Genomic DNA, 26251 nt, shown 5'->3' with positions numbered 1-26251 from the left:
AAAATGACTCATTATTTTTTCCCCTCTATCTGGTTTTAAAAGCTGCTTGTCCATTGAAGAATGAGGATTAGCACATGCTGTTTGGGCAAAGTGAATGGGTCATACTGGTGCTCTTTGTAAGTGTCCAAAGTAGCTAAATTAACTTCAGTGGATTTTAAGAGAGTGTTCAACACATTTGCAACAGATGAACAGAACATTCCTTCAATGTGACCTTTGCCGTTGGAACTACTGCTTGGTGAGAGCACATTTCTACTCAAGAAGATAGGCAATGGAAAGTTGAAGTGTTCAGAACCATTATCGTATGAGATCTGGACTGAACTCCAGTACTGTGACTAGTTGGTTTTGCAATGGACAAACTATATGATTACTATTATTTGATACACAACAAAATTAGTACACAGCAAACAAGATTACTATTCTGGCTTTTATATTGGATCACATGTTGGACACTTATTGTTGTTGTTGTTGTTGTTATTATTATTATTATTATTATTATTTAAAATACAACAAGATGAGCCCACAGCAAACAGCAAACAAGGTCACTCTGCTGGCTGTTGTACTGGATCATACATTGGACATTTCTCAAGTGTCTAGGACTGTGTGATGTATCGGTGAATAATGAATGCTGATCCTTTTGCAGCTGACAGATGGTAATCTTGTCAGCACCAATTGTTTTTAAGTGCAGGCCAAGGTCTTTAGGCACTGCACCCAGTGTGCCAATCTCCACTGAGACCACCTTTATTGGCTTGTGCCAGAGTCTTTGCAGTTCGATCTTTAAATCCTCATATTGTGTAAGCTTTTCCATGGCTTCTCATCAATTCTGCTGTCGCCTGGGATTGCAACATTGATTATCTCTATACTTTGTTTTTTTTCCCCACAATCATGAGGTCAGGAGTATTGTGCTCCAAAACTCTGTCAGTCTGAATTCAGACGTCCCAGAGTAGTTTGACGTGTTCATTATCTGTAATCTTTTCTGGCTTGTGATCCCACCAGTTTTTTTGTCGCAGGCAGATGGTATTTGTGGCACAAGTTCCAATGAATCATCTGAGCAAAGGTATTATGCCTCTGTTTGTAGTCCCTCTGCGCAATTTTCTTGCAGAAGCTGAGTATGTGATCCATCATTTCACCTGCTTCTTTGCAGAGTCTACACTTGGAATCTGTAGGGTCAACTTTTCAATTCTGGCTTTGATGGCATTGGTTCTAATGGCTTGGTGTGCAACAATTAGGCCCTCCATCTCCTTTTTCAAAGTTCCTTTTGTGAGCGACATCCATGTTTTTTCCTTGTCAATTTTACTCTCAGTTTTCCCCAGGAACTGTCCACTGAAATGTTTCTTTTGCCAATTTTCTCTTCTGCTCTATCATCATCATCATTGTCGTCATCATCATCATCATCATCATCATCATCATCATCTGCTACCTGCCTCTCCTCACAGCTTGCAGTTAAAACATACCACCGTTTTGTGTGTATGTGTATGTATGTATATTTTGTTGTTTATTCGTTCAGTTGCTTCCAACTCTTTGTGACCCCATGGACCAGCCCATACTAAAGCTTCCTTCAAGGTTGAGCCAGTCACTTTAAGAATACCATCCATCCATCTTGCACTGGGTTGGGCCCACTTCCTTTTTCTTTCCATTTTCCCCAGCATAATTATCTTTTCCAAGCTTTCTTGTCATCCTATTATGTGGCAAAGTACTTCATCTTTGCCTCTAATACTTTTCCTTCCATTGAGCAGCTGGGCTTTATTTCCTGGAGTATGGACTGGATTGATCTTATTGCGGTCCAAGGCACTCTCAGAATTTTCCTCCAGCACAGTTCAAAAGCGTCTATCTTCTTTCACTCAGTCTTCCTTATGGTCCAGCTCTCACATCCATTGATTACTACAGGGAATACCACTGCTTAAACTATTCAGATCTATGTATGTGTGTATATATATTACAGAGCCCCTGGGGGTGCAGTGGGTTAAAGCGCTGAGCTTGTTGACCTAAAGGTCACAGGTTCAAATCCGGGGAGCGGCATGAACTTCCGCTGTTAGCCATAGCTTCTGCCAACCTAGCAGTTCCAAAACATGCAAATGTGAGTAGATCAACAGGTACCGCTCCGGCGGGAAGGTAACGGCGCTCCATGCAGTCATGCTGGCCACATGACCTTGGAGGTGTCTATGGGCAATGCCGGCTCTTTGGCTTAAAAATGGAGATGAGCACCACACCCCAGAGTCTTTTAAACAGAGGCTGGATGGCCATCTGTCAGGGGTGATTTGAATGCAATATTACTGCTTCTTGGCAGGGGGTTGGACTGGATGACCCACGAGGTCTCTTCCAACTCTTTGATTCTATGATTCTATGATTCTATGATTCTATGATTCTATGATTCTATGAGTCAGACACGACTGGACTTCATAGAATAGAATCAAAGAGTTGGAAGAGACCTCATGGGCCATCCAGTCCAACCCCCTTCCAAGAAGCAGGAATATTGCATTCAAATCACCCCTGACAAATGGCCATCCAGCCTCTGCTTAAAAGCTTCCAAAGAAGGAGCCTCCACCACACTCCGGGGCAGAGAGTTCCACTGCTGAACGGCTCTCACAGTCAGGAAGTTCTTCCTAATGTTCAGATGGAATCTCCTCTCTTGTAGTTTGAAGCCATTGTTCCGCGTCCTAGTCTCCAAGGAAGCAGAAAACAAGCTTGCTCCCTCCTCCCTGTGGCTTCCTCTCACATATTTATACATGGCTATCATATCTCCTCTCAGCCTTCTCTTCTTCAGGCTAAACATGCCCAGCTCCCCAAGCCGCTCCTCATAGGGCTTGTTCTCCAGACCCTTGATCATTTTAGTCGCCCTCCTCTGGACACATTCCAGCTTGTCAATATCTCTCTTGAATTGTGGTGCCTAGAATTGGACACAATATTCCAGATGTGGTCTAACCAAAGCAGAATAGAGGGGTAGCATTACTTCCTTCGATCTAGACACTATGCTCCTATTGATGCAGGCCAAAATCCCATTGGCTTTTTTTGCCGCCACATCACATTGTTGGCTCATGTTTAACTTGTTGTCCACGAGGACTCCAATATCTTTTTCACACGTACTGCTCTCGAGCCAGGCGTCACCCATTCTGTATCTTTGCATTTCATTTTTTCTGCCAAAGTGGAGTATCTTGCATTTGTCACTGTTGAACTTCATTTTGTTAGTTTTGGCCCATCTCTCTAATCTGTCAAGATCGTTTTGAATCCTGCTCCTGTCCTCTGGACTATTGGCTATCCCTCCCAATTTGGTGTCGTCTGCAAACTTGATGATCATGCCTTCTAGCCCTTCATCTAAGTCATTAATAAAGATGTTGAACAGGACCGGGCCCAGGACGGAACCCTGCGGCACTCCACTTGTCACTTCTTTCCAAGATGAAGAGGAAGCATTAGTGAGCACTCTCTGTGTTCGTCCACTTAACCAATTACAGATCCACCTCACCGTAGTTTTGCCTAGCCCACATTGGACTAGTTTCCTTGCCAGAAGGTCATGGGGGACCTTGTCGAAGGCCTTACTGAAATCCAGGTACGCTACATCCACGGCATTCCCCGCATCTACCCAGCTTGTAGCTCTATCGAAGAAAGAGATCAGATTAGTCTGGCATGACTTGTTTTTGATAAATCCATGTTGACTATTAGCGATGACTGCATTTGTTTCTAAGTGTTTGCAGACCGCTTCCTTAACAATCTTTTCCAGAATCTTGCCCGGTATCGACGTGAGGCTGACCGGACGGTAGTTGTTTGGGTCGTCCTTTTTTCCCTTCTTGAAGATTGGGACCACATTGGCCCTCCTCCAATCTGCTGGAACTTCTCCCGTTCTCCAAGAACTCTCAAAGATGGTTGCCAATGGTTCCGAAATGACTTCCGCTAGTTCCTTCAGTACTCTTGGGTGTAGTTGATCTGGCCCTGGGGACTTGAACTCATTAAGAGCGGCCAGGTATTCCTGGACGAATTCTTTCCCAATTTGGGGTTGGATGTCCTCCAATCCCTCATCCACTCCATCTTGCTGAGGTTGAAGACTCTCTTTTTGTGAGAAGACCGAGGCAAAGAAGGCATTAAGTAGTTCTGCCTTTTCCCTATCCCCTGTCAGCATTGCCCCATCTTCTCCTCAAAGAGGTCCTATCGCCTCCTTGTTTTTCCTTTTTCTACTGACATAAGAATAGAAGGCCTTTTTATTGTTTTTAATGTCCCTGGCAAGTCTGAGCTCGTTTTTTGCTTTAGCCTTGCGGACCTTTTCCCTACAGCTGTTGGCTATTTGTTTGAATTCTTCTTCTTCTTCTTCTTCATGAATTCTTTCATGTCAGGGGAAAACCTTTACCTTACTATATATATTACATTCTATAAAACACATACATTAAAATACATGGTACAAAGTTTAAAATGCCATAGTAATATAGGATAAATGTAAAAATCATAGTTTAAAAATGATTGGGTAGGCCTGCCAGAAGAAAAGGTTCATATTCCACCAGTTTACTTTCAGTAGTCAACAATATGCTTTAAATCAGGGGTCATCATACTTTTTAAACAGAGGGCCAGGTCAAAGTCACTCAAACTGTTGGAGGGCCGGATTAAAATTTGGGAAAAAAATGAATGAATTCCTATGCACACTGCACATATCTTATTTGTAGTGTAAAAACACTTAAAAACAATACAATAATTGAAATGAATAACAATTTTAACAAATATAAACGTATTAATATTTTAACGGGAAGTGTGGGCCTGCTTTTGGCTGATGAGATAAGATTGTTGTTGTTGTGTGCTTTCAAGTAGTTTCAGACTTAGGTTGACCCTGAGCGAGGGCCGGGTAAATTGTTACATCCCGAACAGATTACTGCAACGTGCTCTATGTGGGGTTGCCTTTGAAAGCTGTTCGGAAACTTCAGCTAGTCCAATGGGCGGCAGCTAGATTAATCAACAGAGCGTCATACAGGGAACATACCACCCCTCTGTTATGTCAGCTCCACTGGCTGCCGATCCAGTTCCGAGCACAATTCAAAGTGCTGGTTTTGACCTATAAAACCCTATACGGCTCCGGCCCAGAGTACCTGTCCGAACGTATCTCCTTTTATGTCCCACCTCGGAGTTTAAGATCTTCTGGGGAGGCCCTGCTCTCGGCCCCGCCTCTATCACAAGTGAGACTGGTGGGGACGAGGGACAGGGCCTTCTCAGTGGTGGCCCCTCGCTTGTGGAATTCACTCCCTGGGGAAATTAGGTCATCAACATCCCTCCTCTCCTTCAGAAGGAGGCTGAAAACATGGATATGGGACCAGGCCTTTGGGTAATCTGACAGACTGATAAGGTAATGACAACCAGAATTTGGAAAGGGCTATGGTAATGCTGAATGGACTTACGGATTTTAGAACTCGGTGAACGTTGACCACTAGATTGTCTTTTTAGTTGTTATTGTATTAATTGATTGTTTTTAACTATTGTGGCTATTGCTGTTATGTATTTTATCTGTTGAATTGTTGGCATCGAATTGTGCCGGTTGTAAGCCACCCTGAGTCCCCCCAGGGGTTGAGAAGGGCGGGGTAGAAGTGCCCGAAATAAATAAATAATAATAATAAATAAATTACCTTGGAGGGCCAGATCTGGCCCCCAGGCCTTAGTTTGAGGATCCCTGCTTTAAATAATATTACCTCCCATTGTCCTGGCATCACTCTATCCGAACATTTCAGTATTCTGGAGGATGAACGAAGGATGCAGGAGGAGGAGGAGGCAGAAGAATGAACGAAGGCAATAAACTGGTTTCCATTACCCTCCTTGTTGTTGTTCATTCGTTCAGTTGTCTCCGACTCTTCGTGACCTCATGGACCAGCCCACGCCAGAGCTCCCTGTCAGCCGTCACCACCCCCAGCTCCTTCAAGGTCAGTCCAGTCACTTCAAGGATGCCATCCATCCATCTTGGCCTTGGTCGGCCCCTCTTCCTTTTACCTTCCACTTTCCCCAGCATAATTGTCTTCTTTAGGCTTTCATGTCTCCTCATGATGTGGCCAAAGTACTTCAACTTTGTCTCTAGTATCCTTCCCTCCAATGAGCAGTTGGGCTTTATTTCCTGGAGGATGGACTGGTTGGATCTTCTCGCTGTCCAAGGCACTCTCAGAACTTTCCTCCAACACCACAGCTCAAAAGCATCGATCTTCCTTCGCTCAGCCTTCCCTAAGGTCCAGCTCTCACATCCGTAGGTGACTACAGGGAATACCATGGCTTTGACTAGGCGGATCTTTGTTGCCAGTCTGATGTCTCTACTCTTTACTATTTTATCGAGACTGGACATTGCTCTCCTCCCAAGACGTAAGCGTCTTCTGATTTCCTGGCCACAGTCTGCATCTGCAGTAATCTTTGCACCTAGAAATACAAAGTCTGTCACGGCCTCCACATTTTCTCCCTCTATTTTCCAGTTGTCAATCATTCTTGTTGCTATAATCTTGGTTTTTTTATGTTTAGCTGCAACCCAGCTTTTGCGCTTTCTTCTTTCACCTTGATTAGAAGGCTCCTCAGCTCCTCCTCGCTTTCGGCCATCAGAGTGGTGTCATCTGCATATCTGAGGTTGTTAATGTTTCTTCCAGCAATTTTCACCCCAGCCTTGCATTCATCAAGCCCCGCACATCACATGATGTGTTCTGCATACAAGTTAAAAAGGTTGGGTGAGAGGATGCAGCCTTGCCTTACGCCTACCATGCCCTTATCTAATACCTTATGACAGTGGCATCATTGCAGAATCATGACCCTGGGCTAACTTCCTCTTTATGTTATAATGGGCTGATAGAAATGAGAAGCGTGTGCCCTTTTATTTCATTACTGGCCTCAACTTTGCTGCAACCATTTCATCAAACTGTAACTCTCGCGATTCCTTAGTCCTGAGCCATGGCAATTAAAGCGGTGTCAAAGTGTAGCCATTCCACAATGTTGTTGCACTCCCCGGCACAACTTTGCCTTCACTTCCTTCCCTTGAGCTGCTGAATTGTATCCTCGACTTTCCCGAATCCCATTGGCTAGCTCTTGAGGCGTCTCGACCAATAGCCGCCGGGCAAAGGTGGAGATTCCTCTCGGATTGGTTGGCCGCGGGCTGCACATTCCAAACTGTGGGCGGGGCCGGGGCTGCCCCGAGCGCTGCTTCTCCTTACTTGGAGCGAAGGAGAGGGTCGGGTGTCTGGGGTTGGGACTGCGCCTGCGCACTGGGAGGAGGCAGCAGCGTAACAGGGCGGGGGCTTCGGAAAAGAGCCTGGAGTGGACCTGACCGCCTCGACCGAGATCCAGCGCCCCGGTCCCTTCCCTTCCTACAGAGGGTGAGTTCCTTGGAGATGCTTCAGAGCAGATGGCTCGCCTTCCTCGATCTGGCCGGGGAGGGGGCAGAGGGTCATCCTCTCTTCCTTCCCTGCAATTCTAGCTTCCTCTGAGGCTGAGACAGTGTGACCTGTATCTGTACTGGAGAATTAATGCAGATTGACACCGTTTTAACCTCAAACGTTCACTGTTATGGAATCTCGGGAGATGTAGTTTTAGAAGGGCTTTAGCCTTCTCTACCAAATGCCCTGATGCGCCCCCAACTCCCAGGATTGCATAGCGTTGAGCCCATGGCACTTAAAAGTGGTGTCAAGCTGCATTAGTTCTACAAGGGTCTGATCAAGGGTCTGGAGAACAAGCCCTATGAGGAGCGGCTTAAAGAGCTGGGCATGTTTAGCCCAAAGAAGAGAAGGCTGAGAGGAGACATGATAGCCATGTATAAATATGTGAGAAGAAGTCACAGGGAGGAGAGAGCAAGCTTGGAGACTAGGATGCGGAACAATGGCTTCAAACTACAAGAAAGGAGATTCCATCTAAACATGAGGAAGAACTTCCTGACTGTGAGAGCCATTCAGCAATGGAATTCTCTGCCCCAGAGTGTGGTGGAGGCTCCTTCTTTGGAACTTAGCCTAGGGTCATGATAGGATGGCCAACTGTCAGGGGTGCTTTGAATGCAATATTCCTGCTCCTTGGCAGGGGGTTGGACTGGATGGCCCATGAGGTCTCTTCCGACTCTATGACTCTATGACTGTAGATACACCCCTAGCCCTGAAAAAAAATAGTGGCCCATTGAGAGCAATGTGACAACTGATTTAGCATCCCTTATCCAGAATTCCAAAACTCGCCCAAATCCAAAATTATCTACATCCCTGGTAGCAGAGAGAGTGACACCTCTGCATTCTGATGGTTCAGTGGACACAAACTTTGTTTCATGCTCAAAATTATTAAAAGCACTGTGTGTAAAGTTACCTGGATGAAGGATGCATGGCAAGCACCAGGACTGTGGCGCAGCTGGCTGGGAGTCAGCTGCATTAAGATCACCACTGACCTAAAGGTCTTGAGTTTTAAGCCAACCCAGGTCAGAGTAAGCTTCCAACCAGTTTGTGTAGCTTGATGTCGACCTTTGCAGCCCGAAAGACAGTTGCATCTGTCAAGTAGGAAATTTAGGTACCGCTTATACGGGGAGGCTTCACTCTGGAATACTCTGCCAGGACCTATCAGCTTTCCACAGGGCGTGTAAGACATATCTGTTTCGACAGGCCTTTGATCTCTGATATTGTTGTTTTAAATTGTTTTTAAATTGTTTTAAATTGTTTTTAAATTGTGTTAGATTTTAGCCTGTTCTTGTAAGCCGCTCTGAGCCCCAGGGGAGTGGCGGCATATAAGTTTGATTTAGAAATAAATGAATAAATAAATAAATAAAATATACGATGCCTTAAAAATCTCCAGCGAGCATGCAAAGAATGAGGAAGTACTTCATCAATGTCACAAATGGACGGTGAAGCGACAGCTCCCCTGGTGGCCAGAATATCCTCATCAAAAAGCTGGAATGTTAAATAGCCTCAATGTGTCTGTGTATATATGTTGTGAGTCTATGGCATTGAATGTTTGCCATGTATATGTACATTGTAATCTGCCCTGAGTCCCCTGCACGGTGAGAAGGGCAGAATATAAACACTATAATAAATAAATAAATAAATAAGCATCAATTAATTTCCTGTTAAGACTGGGGACCTTTCTCCAAGATCTCTCTCTATGTGTATCCAAATAATCTGTTACCAAAGGCTTTCGTGGCCAAAATCACTGGGTTGCTGTGAGTTTCTCCAGGCTGTATGGCCATGTTCCAGAAGCATTCTCTCCTGACGTTTCACCCCCATCTATAGCAGGCATCCTCAGAGGTATGGAGCCCCCGGTGGCGCTGTGGGTTAAACCCCTGTGCTGGCAGGACTGAAGACCGACAGGTCGCAGGTTCGAATCTGGGGAGAGGCAGATGAGCTCCCTCTATCAGCTCCAGCTCCTCATGCGAGGACATGAGAGAAGCCTCCCAAAAGGATGATAAAAACATCAAATCATCTGGGCGTCCCCTGGGCAATGTCCTTGCAGACGGCCAATTCTCTCACACCAGAAGCGACTTGCAGTTTCTCAAGTCGCTCCTGACACGACAAAAAAAAATCCTCCGAGGTTGTGAGATCTGTTGGAAACAAGGCAAGGGGAGTTTATATATCTGTGGAATGTCCAGGGTGGGAGAAAGAACTCTTGTCTGTTTGAGGCAAGTGTGAATGTTGCAATTGGTCGCCTTGATTAGCATTTAATGGCCTTGCAGCTTCAAAGCCAAAGCAAAAGGATCCCTCCAGGCAGCAACCAGCCAGGCATGGCCATTCAGTGCTAATCAAAGTGGCCAGTTGCAACATTCACAACAACAACAACAACAACAACTTTATTTTTGTATCCCACCTCCATCTCCCCGAAAGGACTTGGAGCGGCTTACATGGGGACAAGCCTGAGCAACATAGTTAAAATATAACACATTAAAACACTTGTCAGGCACCCTGGACATTCCTCAGATATATAAACCTCGCTTGCCAGAGCTGATGTACTTATTAATTGTGGGTCTGCTCCCCATGCGCTGCCAGTAAGTTTCTGCAGGATGTTATTGTGTGCAGCTGCTTTGTGCTTGGTGACAAAGGATAAAAAGATAAACTGAATAATTGTCGTAAATTAGTCTTAAGTATACTCCTAGACATAAATTAATGTATATACATCTCTCTGTCCATATGTTGTATCATAGTAGTTCAACAGGACCTGATAGTCCCTGCATGAAGAGCAAGGAATCACTTCTAAAGTATTGACACTTTCCATCCAGAGCTGAGGGGCAAATTGTTGTAATATCTTCTTTCTCCGGAGAACAATCTTCATCCAGATTTGATGGGTTCCAGGATCCAGGTGCCATTCCAAAGCATTTGGAAAATGGATTTCCAAAGGTTATATAATGCACAAACAAACAAAAGCAATCAAAATGCATGAGCAAGACCTACCTCCAGAACTATGGGTGCATCTACATCAGGCATGGGTAAACTTCAGCCCTCCAGGTGTTTTGGACCTCAACTCCCATAATTCCTAACAGCCGGAGGGTCCAGGTTTGCCCATGCCTGATCTACACTGTAGAATTAATACAATCTGATGTCACTTTATCTGTCACAGATCAATGCTGTGGAATAATGGGAGTTGCAGTTTGATGAGGCACCAACACTCTTTGGTAAAGAAGGTTAAAGACCTTGTAAAACTATAACTTCCAGGATTGCATAGCACTGAACTATGGCAATTAAAGTGGTGCCAATGCATTCATTCTTCAATATAGATGTCATCAGATTAGCAACAGAGGAAAATCCACGTCCCTGTTCTATTCTCAGCCTTCATGTTTCCCAAAACCCATCTTCTTGGTAGAAGAGGACCAGCTAACAGCATCATTTTAGAAGATAGCTCACTGCAAAATATTTTGAACAAGCTCCTAATTGGGAGACACAATTTCACATCAAGATGGCCTATCTTCTACCATAAAATGAAGAATCACAACATGCAGGCATTGTGTTTTTTCATGACCTTTATGCCTTTTCTGTCACATTGAGATCACTGGAGTGAGCAAGTTCTCCCCCTCCAATTGATTTCATTTGAGATTGGCTTATCTGATACAGTAAAAGAAATGTCCTTTCAGCTTTATGTATCTTTTCTTGACCTGCTGCAATATACCTCTGTTCTTTTTGCAGCTTCCATCATGTCCAAATCCTTGAAAAAAATTGTGGAGGAGAGTCGGGAGAAGAACATCTTGGAAGTCGACATGTGCGACCGGGGAATCTCTAACATGCTAGACATACCTGGTTTGTGTAAGTATTTCTCGGCTCTGCTTTAATGCTTTTGCATTTCTGCAACAGCAACCTTGCTTCTGTAGACAACTGGTTATTAAAAGGAACTTGTTGTTATGTGTGACTTCAAGTCATTTCTGACTTATGGTGACCATAAGGTGACCTTATCATGGGACTTTCTGAGGATGAGAGTGTGTGAGTCACCAAGAGCTGCTTTGAATCTCCTTTGGGAGAGAAGAAGCAGAATATAGATGATGATGATGATGATGATGATGATTATTATTATTATTATTAAGAAGAAGAATAAAAGTAAAAGTTTCCCCTTGGCATTAAGTCTAGTCGTGTCTGACTCTGTGGGGGTTGGTGCTCATCTCCATTTCTAAGCCAAAGAGCTGGCATTGTCCAAAGACGCCTCCTAGTCACATGGCCGGCATGACTACATGAAGTGCCGTTACCTTCCTGCAGAAGCAGTACCTATTGATCTACTCACATTTGCATGTTTTCAAACTGCTAGGTTGACAGAAGCTGGGGCTAACAGCAGGAGCTCACCCCGCTCTCTGGATTTGAACCACCACCCTTTCAGTCAGCAAGTTTAGCAGCTCAGCGGTTTAATCCCTGCGCCAACAGGGGCCCTAATAATAATCATAACAATAACACTAACAATAATAATAACACCCCAGTCTCTAAAACTGTGGTCAAACACTCAAACCACTATACTATTTTGGCTAATCAAAAGGAATTGGTAGTTCCTATAGGAACCTAGCAGTTAAAACTTCTAATTAAAATTTCAAATCATTCTCCAGATACAATAGTTTGAGTATAAGAGATTGAGAAGAATTTTGGAAGAATATTGTTTTGTTTTGTTTACTTTTTTTCTTGGACACACAGGTGACAGGTGGGTTCCTAATGGCCAAGCGTATGAGCTGGAATGTCCTGGAATGAAATGCCTTTTTCCACCCCATGTTCTGCTTGCAGTATGGGAATATTAATAATTTCAATACTGACCCATGATGCTGTGGAGTTGTAGTAATTGTTGAGACGAAGAATTCAGTGGCTAGTTCTCTGGATGGTTTTCTCCACGATTATACAGAAAGTGCCTTTGACCAATAGGTGCTGGAGAGCTTTGGCAGTAGGAGATTGTTTCTCTTGGCCTAAATCTAATTAGTTGACCCAATGAGACTAGACTGATTGAATCAGTTGGAGCTGGGTAAGACAAAACTTACTTAAATTCCATTGATTCAACAGATGTAATCTAACTGTTGGATTTAGTCTTCTTTCTCTTGCTGGTGTGTTCTCTAGAGAAATGTGATTAGGAAACAAGGTGCTCAGCTACATAGGCTCTTATCCAAATTCAGCTAGGCTCTTCTCCTTTTTATATATTTGGAATGTTCTAAATTGAAATTATATAATTGAAATAATTAGGTTGGATCCAAGGATTCAATTTGTCCATCAGTTCTACTCAGATTTATTTCTGGTGCAGGAAAGTGGAAGGATGGAGGAATTAATGTTTACCACTTTTCTCCCTCCCTCCTTTTGCAGTTGGTTTCTTTCACAGTTGCTGATGGGCCGTGAGAGGCTTTTGCTAGATCCAGTGTCCTTCTCTGGAGGTTTTTAAGCAGAGACTGAATTACCATCTGCTAGGAGAGCTTTGATTGTGCATTCTTGCATGGCGCCCCTGGTGGCACAATGAGTTAAACCCTTGTGCCGGCAAGACTGCTGACCAAAAGGTCAGTGATTCAAATCTGGGGAGTGGGGTGAGCTCCCATCTGACAGCTTCAGCTTCTCATGTGGGGACATGAGAGAAGCCTCCTACAAGATGGTAAAACATCCAGTTTCTCGAGTCGTTACTGACACAGAAAATGAATCAGGTTGGACTGGATAGCCCTTGGGGTTCCTCCCAACTCTTATGATTCTATAATTCTAAATATGTCCTTAACATATAGGCAAATACACTGCAGTCACTGTATCCATAGGGTATACATTCTAATACACCTGAAATCATGAATAATCATCCCTATATATTGACTATATTTGGTCTGGAAGCACTGGAGTATCTAAAAACACCCACAAACACCTCTGGAAGCAAGAATATTTTTTTTCATGTGGGTAAGCTGAGTTTCCCTTCCCTAATTCTTCTAATATTTGATAGCTTTAGTATACTCAGGAATTGAAGTTTTGCCTCTTTTGTACTATACTTTTTTGTGCATTCACTGCATTTGCTTATTTCAATTTGCAGTCATGAATTTACATGATGATTGCAAACTATTCAGGAAATTATAAAATCATAGGAATCAAAGAATTTCAGGACATTTTTCCCATCATAATTAGGGGTACTATAACCAGTCAGGAGCCCACAGTGACGCAGTAGGTTAAACCACTGAGCTGCTGAACCTGCTGACCAAAATTTCGCTGGTTCAAATCCGGGGAGTGGCTTGAGCTCCCACTGTTAGCCCTAGCTTCTGCCAACCTAGCAGTTCGAAAACATGCAAATGTGAATAGATCAATATAGGTACCACGCCAGCGGGAAGATAACGGCACTTCATCCAGTCATGCCGGCCACATGACCTTGGAGGTGTCTATGGACAACGCCGGCTCTTCGGCTTAGAAATGGAGATGAGCACCACCCCCCAGAGTTGGACACCACTGGACTTAATGTCAGGGAAAAACCTTTACTTTTACCTTTACTATAACCAGACAAATACATATGTGCTTCTGCTATCAGACTTACAAATTAAGTACTAAATAAACATGTTATGACAAACAGATGTCTTTCATCAGTTGAGGGAACACCTCTTCTAGATATGTGCTAAACACATCCAATTTGATCATGATTTCTCATTTTTGTTTGATGTGGGCAATTCCTATATTGTAGGCCACTTCACTATTGTGGGGATTAGGGGTTGTGAACTCCTGCAAAAGTGGAAAAACCACGAATAAAAGAACCACGTTTTATTTACCTGAGAAAACACCTTTCTAGGGATCTCTAGGTTCTTTGGGACAGTTTTATGGTCAACTTCATGGTCAAGTCAGCTACTATATTTTGTTTGCTGCTTCCTTCTGAAGGAGACACTAAAAGAGTCTGCTCCCACCCAAAATAATGGTCCTTCTAAGAATAAAAACATTATTTCCTTTGCAGGAATAATTTCATATTCTGAAAAACTCCACTTCTGGTGCCAAAGATTATAAAGGACTGGAAAAGATCATATCAACAGAGACCTTTCCTTAATCTTCTTTTATAGCGTATTCTCTGATTTAAGCATAAATTAGTAATGCCTTTGCAGCTAGTAAAGGAATCTGAAGCAATGAAGTGTCTTTTCTTTGGATTAGCAACCTGTCCTCTGATTCTTCAGAGACAGACAGAGTCTAACTGTATGCTAATTACCTTATAATTAATTCAGATCTGCTGTAACAGGCTTTCTTTTTCATGATGTGACATTAGTTAAGTAGCAACACCTGTCTCAAGAGTTCCTTTTATCTGAAACATTAAATTATCCCATCAGAAATTATCATATTGCTTAATAATGTCAGAGATATTTAAGTTATTTATTGTTTTAGATCTAGGGAGCTTATTAGGCAGATGCCGCACTTTGGTTCCCTTTGTGGCATTTGGTTAATTAGGCAGTTGTACTTGCTAATGTCTGGGCCACATGGGACCCGAGTTAAAGCTTTTTTGGCTAGACGGGAATGAACGGTGATTATGAAAATGCCTCATCTATATGTCAACAAAGGATTTTCTTTTTCCTTTTTAAAAAGACGTACATATATCATACCCGAGGAGTGAGTAGCCATTTTCAAATTTGGTTGCAAACATTGAAAGACCATAGCTTTCTAGTCACTGGGATGGGATCACAAAGGTCTAATTTCCACTGCAATTTCCAAACAGGTAAACCTTGGGCAAATCACACACTCTCAGCCCCAGAAACCCTGTAATAAAGTGTCCAGAAGTCAGAAATGACTTTTTTCCATGGCAAGAGTGACTTGAGAAATTGCAAGTTGCTTCTAGTGTGAGAGAATTGGCCGTCTACAAGGACGTTGCCCAGGAGCACATAACAACAAAAGCAGGAAAACTCCCCTTTCAACAGAGAAGTGGGTGCACCTACATTATAGAATTAGTGTAGTTTGACACCGCTTTAACAGCCATGGCTCAGTGACATGGAATCATGTGAATTGTAATTTTACAAGGTCTTTAGCCTTCTCTGCCAGAGAACGCTGGTGCATCACCAGACTACAACTCCCATTATTCCACAGCATTGAAAATTGAGCCGTGGCAGATAAAGTGGTGTCAAACTGCCTTAATTCAAAAGGGCAGATGCACTCCTGTCTCTTTTGCAAACTCCCATCTCTAGCCATTATAGCATCAAGTCAGTGGCAAACACAAATAACTACAAAGCCAGGCCAGTATGTATGGGTCCCTCTGAAGTATCGGAGTAAGAGGGGCCCCAAGGTTCTGTTTTTATACAATGTGAGTTCTGTTTGAACATTTTAAAAGTGAAATAAGAATTAGTGTATCTCAACTATGGAAAAAGACAGCAGTCTTATCCACCAGTTGTGATTCTTTTTTCGTGTCGGGAGTGACTTGAGAAACTACAAGTTGCTTCTAGTGTGAGAGAACCAGCTGTGTGCAAGGACGTTGCCCAGGGGATACCCGGATGTTTGATGTTTGACCATCCTTGTGCGAGGCTTCTCTCATGCCCCCGCATGGGAAACTGAAGCTGACAGAGGGAGCTCAACCCACTCTCCCAGATTCAAACCACTGACCTGTTGGTCAGCTGTCCTGCTGGCACAAGGGTTTAACCCATTGTGCCACCTGGGGCTCCAACGAGTGGTGATCATGTAGACCTCTAGATGTTGTAGGATTGCAACTCCTAGTAACCCTAGTCCACATAAATAGTGGTGAGGATCCATAGAGTTGAAGTCCAGCACCTCTCTCTACTCTAATCCTATATGTCTTCTTTGCTTGATTGTGTCTTAATACAATTATTTTTAAATTTGTAATGGGAAACACATGGCCCTATGCGAGTTGTTGGATTGCCAGCCAGCAGTCAGTTGCAAAAGATGATGGACACTCTAATCCAATGATGTCCCTGTTTTATTACCCCAACCACACCCTCTAAAAAAAACTGGATAGCCAGTCATGGGGGGGGGGGGGATATAATGTATTAACCTCAGTTCCCACACTGGGCAACTTGAGTAGCAATTATCTTATAGCTTCACATAGCTCTGTTTCCTATGGGGCATTTCCTGGTAATATTATTAATAGCAACAGCTTTGTTGTGGTTTGAGCAGAAAGGATAATATAGTAATACAATACAGAAACTGCTTTAAGGAAAACAGGCATATAATACTGAGTCCAGCCATATTCCCAGCAATTTGCTGGGATATGAATGCAATGTACAATTATGCTGAACAAGCAGATATAGAGAAAGGGAATAGTGCTTTATGGCAGGCTGATTTACTGACAACTGTGGCTGTACATTTAAATATTGTATGCATTATACAAATATAAAATATCAAAAATGGGATGAATCTCTACTCTTTAGATTCGGTTAGGTTATTTGGGATGCTGATACAGAAAACTGCATTGGATAGACCACATCAGATCTAGTTTCTTATACAGAACATGTGTCACCCAGTAGTTGCCATCTGTTCACCCACAGAAAACCATATTTAATAATCTAGAGCTGATGTGGCCTATCTAATTTAATTTTATGAATCAGCATCCCAAATAACCCCAGGAACAGGCCTAAAACCCAAGATACCAAGGTGCCCCCGCTTCTAGGAGCCACATAGAATGGCTCCGCTCAGGGGGAGGGAGGAGGAGGAGGAGAAGCCACCATCAGAAGGCTTGTTGTCACACCTTTCATGGGTAGTCAACCTCTCACCTCCCAACATTCCCATTGCCTCAGCACTATAAGAGGGTTTTGCAAGACCAGTCACTCTCATTGCAATGGTGTAGTAACGGTGAAGCTGTGGACCATATTTTAGTTCTTGGGGATCACTTGTGGTCCATGAACCACAGGTTGGGGACCACTGGTATAAATGATGTGATTTGATGCAGCTTTAACTGCCATTGCTCAATATTATGGACTCATGACACCTTTAGCATTCTCTGCCAAAGAGTACTAGTGCCTTACCAAACTACAACTCCCAGGATCCCTTATTATTGAGCCATGACAGTTAAGATAGTGTCCGACTGCATTCATTATACAGTAGAGATGTGCCCAAAGTTCCATCCAAGCCATGTACCCAGAAGTAGACCATGACTGATGGTATTGGAAGAGGTCCAGTGAACCAAAATAGACACAATTTCCCTGTTCAGTTCCTCGTATAGGTCTTACGCCAAGGTGACCAAAGTTGATTCTGTGCCATAACTAGTCTTGAAACCAGATTAAAATGCATCTAACAAATCTCTTTCATCCAGGAATCCCTGGAATTGTGAGGTGACCACATGCTCTGATATCTTGCACAAAAATGGACTGTTAGAGACCGTCGCAAAATCCTTTATTATAGAGGGATTCAGAGATGGCTTTTTGAACAAAGGCATAGCAACTTTTAGCAGAATTCCAACTTACGTTCTTGTGTTGAATGCATTGAATTCCCTCCCATTGACCCCCATTCCCTTCTGACTAAGCCTGAAAGGTCAAGAATCTAGGGCACAAATGATGACTCTCACCTCTATGAAAATCCTATCAATTCCTTGGGTGTTAAAAAATTTAAAAAATCACGTAACATAGCAGACGTAAGAGCCAAGATTACATACACTGGATCTGTACACACCACAATATTTGTTGTACTGTACAGGATTGTGGTGCCTAAAGATCTACAGTTTGAACTGTCCATTCTTCAATTACTTTTTGCCCAAATTATCAAACTGTAATTGTTTAAAATAATTTTATTATCTAGAAAATTGAAAAACCTATCATCTTTGCATCATGACAGGTTGGCATAAGATTCACTGTATTTTTAGGCACTGCAATTATGTCATTTCCCCCCTGTTTTTGCTTTTTCTGACTCCTACCATGGCAATTAAACTAGTCTTCTAAAATTAAAAGATAAACTTCTAAAAGCCAGGCACTACATTGAAAATGAAGCTCGGTTGCCATCTTGTGGATCCGGTGACACAGTCTAGCACAGTTCTTCCTTGACGGGTTTTGCTGTCAAAAAGCTTCAATGGCATACCGCCCTCAACTCTCAAAGCTGTCTGTCACTATTTCTATGTTTAGTCACAGCAATTAATCATGAAGTTAATTGTCAGTTACTAAGAGAGGAAGTTTGCCCTAGGTTATAAATTGTAAAAACGTGTGAAACTTCTGTCTTCAGCATTGGCTGCGTTGCTAAGAGTGCAATGCAGTTCTTTTCTCAGGCACTGTGTAGTCCAAAAAGTAATATAGTTATTCTGTTGTAAGCTGCTATGGTATTCAACAAGAGAGAGAAGTCATTATAACTTTGGGGAGAGCCAGGAGCTAATACAAAATGCAGCGATATAGCCCACAATCTTAAACACAGATTTGCTATAGTTGCAGATCAACATACCGTAATTAAATGAAGCTGCTGCTGTTAGGCCCAGCTTCTGCCAATCTGGCAGTTCGAAAACATGCAAATGTGAGTAGATCAATAGGTACTGCTTCTGCAGGAAGGTAACGGCACTGCATGCAGTCATGCTAGCCACATGAGGTGTCTACGGGCAACACCAGCTCTTTAGCTTAGAAATGGAAATGAGCGCCACCCCCACCCCCCCCAGAATTGGGCACGTTTAGACTTAATATCAGGGGAAAACCTTTACCTTTACTATACTCCTGCATTTGAACTTGTGTAAAATGATCCAGAATATATTTTTATTAAACAAATGAGGGATGGAGTTAGGCTTCTGCAGAAAATAAATGTCTTTTGAAGGGTTTTGTGATTGAAAAAAGTTTGGGAACTCCTGGTGTATTGTATATTTGTATACAAGAAGTGTGTATTTATTTATTTATTTCCTATATTTATACCTATATTATATATATATGCTGATAATGCCATAAATTGCATATCACCTGAAAGCAAATCCAGCCTTTTCTTCTCTTGGCACTGCATATAAAAGCCTCAAAAGCATATTTACAGGTTAAGCATGGAGGAGAAGCCTTTGCCTTTTTCTGTGTTTGTGTCTCATTGTATGTGATAGCGAGGCATTGAATGTTTGGCTATGTCTACTGTAAATGCTATAATCAGCTCTGAGTCCCCTAGGGGAGAAGGGTGGGATATAAATAAATAAATTGTATTATTATTATTATTATTACATAATGTTTGTCGGATTCAGCTTTCCAAAATCAAGTGGGAGATGTAAGGAGTTCCCTGGATCTCAGAAAGTTTTCCACATCTGGGCAATAGTAGCTTTTAAAGTTTTAGGACATTATATGCTCCCATTTCTCTGATAATATTCCTATTAAAGTGTGTTTATGATGTCATCTCCCTCCCCCCCATTTATTTATTTGTTGTCTCTTTCTGTTCATTAACAGTCACGCTGTCAAACATCACCCAGCTGGTCCTCAGCCACAACAAGCTCACAAGTAAGTCAATTTCTATTTTTTTTAAATGTAGATATAAATGAATTGTGGGACTTTGTAAACCACTCGGAAGAAATTTCTCCAAGGTGGAGTTCAGATCTGATAAATAATAAATTTAAAATGTTTGTTAAACCACCCCCACCCCCCATACTCTCGCGTAGGAGTGAATTTCACTTTCATTATTTGTCACTTTGGACAGTCTTGACCTAATCCTTTAAAAAGATGCAATTAATTTCTTGAGTAGACTGTCCTCAAAATGACTTGGAGAAAACAGTGTCAGTGACACTTGATATGCCCCACTAAGGTCATATTAGCATCTCTTCCCAGTTTCCTGGCATATAAATGAGTCCGCCGGCTTTGCAGTTCTGTTGTTGATAGTAAATATGTCCATTTTTCTAAAGCAATAAATATGCATGGAAGGTAAAGAGATGTCCAGTATTTCCAGTGTTAGGGTTTCTGGCTCTATCCGTCACACTGACAAAAACAGCGAAAACTATAGTGTAACAGTAACCTGGAGTGCCATGGTTTCAAATTTTTGTTGTACCACCGTTTTTGTATGACTTCTGCTTAAGACACCATTCACCTTTCTACCAACATATCTGTCGCATGGAGGTATATCAGTGTTTAATGCAGAAAAGGAAGAAAGAGACTGCTTCCATGCCTCTGTGATTGGAGAAATACACATGGTTTCGGGGGCTCTTTAAAAAAAGAGAGAGAGAGAGCAAAAGTAAAAATATTAAAATCAATCAACCATCCTTGGTATCCTTTGGACGTACTGTGCTACAAATCCCATCTTCCTTGGCCATCACTGGCCAGGCACATACATGGTGTCCCCAAAGTTGTCATAAATAAGAAAAAATAACAAACCCATATTATATTTTATGTTATATTATATATTACCTTTTTTACTTGAATCTAATGCTCATCTTTTTTTCTTTTTTTTTTTTTTTTGGCTAAAGCAAAAGAGGAAGCTGCTTTAAGAGCTGCACCTGGAGATCCTATTTGAGGGATGTTGCTCTAATTTAATTTAATTTAATTGCCATTTACTTTGCTGTGAAGCACTTTGAGTCCCCCAAAGTGTTTCAAAGAGAAAAGCAGTATATAAATGAAATAAATTAATAAAATAATTGCCATAGCTCAATCCTATGCAATCCTGGGAGATTTAGTTTAGTGAGGCACCAGCATTCTTTGGCAGAGAAGGCTCCAGACTTTGTATTTTTATTATGTTTATGTTTATTTGTATCCTGCTTTTTCTCTCCATAAGTCGACTCAAAGGATTGCCTTATTTCTCTATTTATTAATTACACATTTGGATAATAAACAAGGTTTGCTGGGCATTGTACAATTACTTTCCAACAGACAATAGAAAATTATGATAAAGCAATATAAAATCAAACCAGAAGCAAGGGGACAAAACAAATCTTCCCTTTACTGTATATAATCCACTAATAATCACATCTGTACATTCATTATGGGGTTCAGGTATTGGTTCATTCATATGGATTTTTTGTAACGTGTCAAGAGTGACTTGAGAAACTGCAAGTTATTTCCGGTGTGAGAGATTCCCGGATGTTTTGATGTTTTGCCATCCTCATGGGAGGCTTCTCTCATGTCCCCACATGGGGAGCTAGAGCTGACAGACGGAGCTCATCTGCATTCTCCCTGGATTCAAACCTGTGACCTGTTGGTCTTCAGTCCTGCTGGCACTAGGGTTTAACCCATTGCACCACCGGCGGCTCTGTTCTTATGGAAGATGCTTACATTGATGTCTTTGTGTGGTCCAGGGCTCTTAAATAATCCAGCATCTTTTAACCTGATCGAGAATGTATTGAGACTGCCTCTCCCAGTTAATCTTACTCCACAAAACACGTTGCAACGGTTAGTTATATTGGCTTCTCACTTTTTTGGGGGTGTGAAAGCTGCCATGGTCAGTGATATTTTTCAAAAAAAAAGTGTTGCCTGACATGTCCAGTGGAGGTCACTCTTGAGATATTTTATTTTATTTGGATTTGTTTAGTGAAGCTTCAGGTCAACTGTGTTTGGAGTAACAGGAGTTTGTAATGGAATGCTTGTTTTTTACTCAGAGGATGCATCTATGCAATAGAATAAATTCTCTTTGACACTGCTTTCACTACCATCGCTTAAAGCTATAGAACAGGCATGGGCAAACTTTGGCCCTCCAGGTGTTTTGGACTTCAATTACCACAATTCTTGGCCTCAGGGGAAAAATGAAAGGGGCTGAGGCCAGGAATTGTAGGAGTTGAAGTCCAAAACACCTGGAGGGCCAAAGTTTCCCCATGACTGCTATAGAATCCCAAGAGCTGTCTGGTACAAAACCAGCATTGTTTGTTAGAGACAATTAAAGATCTTATAAAACTATAACTCTTTACAATTCCATAACTTTAAGCTATAGCAGTTAAAGTCAAGCTTCACTAATTCCACAGTGCAGATGCACTTTGGGTGGACATGTTAGCACAATTCTGATCCACGCGTGATTATAAAGAACTTCTTTAGATGTTACAAGCAAACATTATTTTTCAGTTGTGCCATCTGTCCCACAGTTGTGTGGCTCACTTTCCCAATTTATTGGTCTAAATCCAATTGTTTGTCCCAACTAAGGTAAACCCATTTAATGATTTGATAAACCTGAAGTTTTAAAAAACCCAAACATTACTCTTGTTGGATTTAGATCACAAGTTAGAACAATCTGCTGGTAGTGGCCCTTTATGTATATATCTAGTCTTTGCCATCCTTTACCTTAATGAAGTTACTTTAAGGTTATGTTTATTTATCGTGTCAGAGGTGAATTGAAGATACAGTTATAATGTATTTAAAAACACAGAGAGCTAAGAACTTGGCATTATTCTAAATGTCCTTTGACCAGAAGCTGGCCACTTGGAGTACCTCTAGTGTGGCTGTAAGAAGGTCCTCTGTTGTGAATGTGGCAGGGATCAAGCTGCATTGTAGAAAGTGGTCTGTGGTTTGCTCTTCTCCACACTTGCATATTGTGGACTCCACTTTGTAGCCCCATTTCTTAAAGTTGGCTCTGCACCTCGTGGTGCCAGAGCGCAGTCTGTTCAGCGCCTTCCAAGTTGCCCAGTCTTTTGTGTGCCCAGGAGGGAGTCTCTCATTCGGTATCAGCAATGGATTGAAGTTCTGGATTTTAGCCTGCCACTTTTGGACTCTTGCTTGCTGGGGTGTTCCTGAAAGTATCTCTATAGATCTTAGAAAGCTATTTCTTGATTTAAGGTGTTGGTGTGCTGGCTGATATCAGAACAGAGGATGAGTCAGAGATGTCACTTTCATTATTGGCTGCTACTTCCTGACGGATATCAGGTGGTGCAATACCAGCTAAACAATGTAATTTCTCCAGTAGTGCGGGATGAAGGCATCCTGTCATAATGCAACATGTCTCATTAAGAGCCACATCCACTGTTTTAACATGGTGAGATGTTTTTCACACTGGGCATGCATATTCAGCAGCAGAGTAGCAAAGCGCAAGAGTAGATGCCTTTACTGTGTCAGGTTGTGATCCCCAGGTTGTGCCAGTCAGCTTATGAATGATATTATTTAGCACCCGCTTTTTGCTTGATAGTCAAGCAGTGCTGCTTGTAAGTCAGAGCATGGTCCAGGCTAACTCCCAGGTATGTGCTGCAATGCTCCAGTGGGATTCCTTCCTTCCAGCATGCACTTTAAGGTAGGGATAGGAGACCTGGGGCCTTCCAACACCACCAAATGCCCCAACAACCCCCAAAGATTTTCCATTGAAAAAAACATTGAAGGTAGTTTTCAAGACATTGTTTATCCTGAAAATCCCTTCAATGCTAGTGAGTGGCTATTTTTTCTGACAACTCCTCAAAAGCTCTCAAGTCTCTGAAAGATCCTAATTCAGTTTTTCAATTGCAATTTCTGTTTAAAATGGCAGTCCAAAGTGATGTGATATTACTCATGGTGCATCCCAGTGCACCAACATGACCCAGTGAGGGAAGCAGGTTTAAAAATTGCCGTGAAATTATTCGCTACTGCTTTAGGACATTTTCGAAAACTTTATTTTCAGCGTGCAGTGTGTTTGTTGGTTGTCTGGTTTTAAATAAGTGCCTGGTGATAGGATTAACCAGACTTTTCTGTTTAGTGTTATTTATTTTTTCATGTGTACTTTATGCCTTCCTCCTTATATGATTTAGTTTGCGTTTCTTTAATCAAGATCCTTTCTGTTAGCTGCCTAAAGCAAGAGCCTGTTAGGAGTGTGAGATATAAATATTCCTTCATAAATAAATGAAATGAAATGAAACCATGGGCATAACTGAAAGCTAAAGCTCTATTTGGTCACAACTCAGAGTTGAAAAAGCAGTCTTTTAAAACATTTATCCAAAACGGTAGATAACGATGTGCAAATTGAGTATTTATTGTGGTGTTAAATCTGGAGCTAAAGTGATATGATAGTCACGCAAAAGGAGGGAGTGCAGCTCAGTGTTATAACACAAGCTTTGCCTTCAGAATATCCCAGGTTCAGTAATAGGCATTTCCCCCATTAAAAACACTGTCTGTCTGATGAAATGAAAGAGCTCACCCTAGAATGTTAGAGTTCTTTTGTCTGCCAGAATTGATGATTACTGATTGATAATTATTTAATGATGATTATTTAAATTACTTTTTTAATTCATTGCGTATTGTATTGTATTGTTTGTTGTTTATATTTTTGCTTCTGTTTCATACAGGTGTTGAATGTTTGCTTTTGTTATGTTAGAAGTCTCCCTATGTCCCCTTGGGGAGATTGTCAAGCTTTCCCCACCCTCCTGTGGTGTTGGACTGCAAATGTCATCATTCCCAATCTAGCATGCACACAATGGGTGTACCCACACTGTCCTAATTAATGCAGATTAACTATCATGAGTCAATGACTCAATGCTATGGAATCCTGGGATTTGTAGTTTGGTGAGATACCAGTACTCTTTTTTTGTTTGTTTGTTTTTTGTTTTTGTTTTTTTGTTGTTGTTTTTTGTCGTATCAGGAGCGACTTGAGAAACTGCAAGTCGCTTCTGGTGTGAGAGAATTGGCCATCTGCAAGGACATTGCCCAGGGGACGCCTGGATGAATTGATGTTTTTATCATCCTTGTGGGAGGCTTCTCTCATGTCCTCGCATGAGCTGATAGAGGGAGCTCATCCGCCTCTCCCCGGATTTGAACCTGCGACCTGTCGATCTTCAGTCCTGCCAGCACAGGGGTTTAACCCACTCTGGTGGTTAACCAGTACTCTGGTGCAGAAGGCGAAAGAGCTTGTAAAGCTACAACTTCCAGGATTCCATAGCACTGAGCCCTGGCAGTTAAAGTGGTATCAAATTGCATTAATTCTACAATGGAGATGCACCCTATGATGCCTAGGGATTGTGGAAGTTACAGTTTAGTACTTCTGGAGGTTACTTGATTGAGAAAAACTGATAGACATAGACTGACTACATCAGTGGTTCCCAGCCTGTGGTCCGTGGACCACCAGTGGTCCGCAAGAACTAAAATATGGTCTGCGGCCTCACCGTTACTACACCGTTGCAACAAGAGAGACTGGTCTCACGAAACTCTCTTATAGTGCTGAGGCAACTGGGATGTCAGGAGGGGAGAGGCTGACTACCCAAGCAAGGCATGACAACAAGACTCTGGACTACTGTTTCTTCTCCCTCCCCCTGAGCGGAGCCAATACATGTGGCACCTGGAAGTTGGGGCACCTTGGTGTCTTTGTTTTTAGGCCTGTTCCTGGAGTTATTTGAGGTGCCGATTCAGAAAATTGCATTGGATAGACCGCATCACCTCTATATGGTTTTCTGTGGGTGAGCAGATGGCAACTACTGGATAGAATATATTCTGTATTAGAAACTAGAACTGATGTGGTCTATCCAATGCAATTTTCTGAATCAGCACTCCAAATAACCAAACAGAATCCAAAGTTGACCAAAACTAATTCATAACCCTTTTGATACTCATGTTGGAGAATGGTCTCTGGTCAAAGTGGTCCCTGGTCAAAGTGGTCAAGTCCTTGGTCAAAGTGGTCCCTTGTCAAAGTGGTCCTGGTCAAGTGGTTCATGGTCAAAAAAGGGTTGGGAACCACTTGACTACGTGGGCCTGATACAGATTTCTATTTTCAGTCTGAAGGAACATGCTATGGCAGCCTATCTTAGGATGCATGTACAGTGTTATATTAACAAAGTTCGATATCACTTTAATGACCATGACTTAATGTTATGGAATCCTTGGAGTTGTCATTTGGTGAGGTTCCAGCACTCTTTGGCAAAGAAGGCAGAATACCTTGTAAAACTACAGTTATATTATTATTATTATTATTATTATTATTATTATTATTATTATTATTACTTTATTTGTACCCCGCTAGCATCTCCCAAGGGATTCGATGCGGCTTACAGCAGGCCGGAGCCCAACACAATACAACAGTACAATACATAGCAAATAAAACAGTTAAAGCAGAAAACAACAGCAGCAGCAATACAACAGGACATCATTAAAAACTGAGGCGGCCTGGAATAGGGTACAGGATTA

At 42.1% G+C, this 26251-nt stretch overlaps 1 protein-coding gene across 1 annotated transcript in view; it reads left to right on the top strand.

Annotated features, from left to right (window-relative positions):
- The first annotated feature begins 7152 nt into the window (after positions 1-7152).
- The window catches only part of RSU1 (Ras suppressor protein 1), a 102157-nt gene continuing 83058 nt past the window's right edge, over positions 7153-26251 (top strand). The window contains exons 1-3 of the mRNA XM_060782339.2: positions 7153-7304; positions 11067-11183; positions 19658-19708. Coding sequence (XP_060638322.1) covers positions 11075-11183; positions 19658-19708 — 160 coding nt within the window. The 5' untranslated portion in view covers positions 7153-7304; positions 11067-11074. The remainder of the gene's footprint in view (positions 7305-11066; positions 11184-19657; positions 19709-26251) is intronic.

The sequence above is a fragment of the Anolis sagrei genome, chromosome 6, assembly GCF_037176765.1.
Source record: "Anolis sagrei isolate rAnoSag1 chromosome 6, rAnoSag1.mat, whole genome shotgun sequence".
Taxonomy (NCBI): domain Eukaryota; kingdom Metazoa; phylum Chordata; class Lepidosauria; order Squamata; family Dactyloidae; genus Anolis; species Anolis sagrei.
Note: the sequence above shows the minus strand (reverse complement) of the source record. Positions and strands in the feature narration are given on the sequence as shown.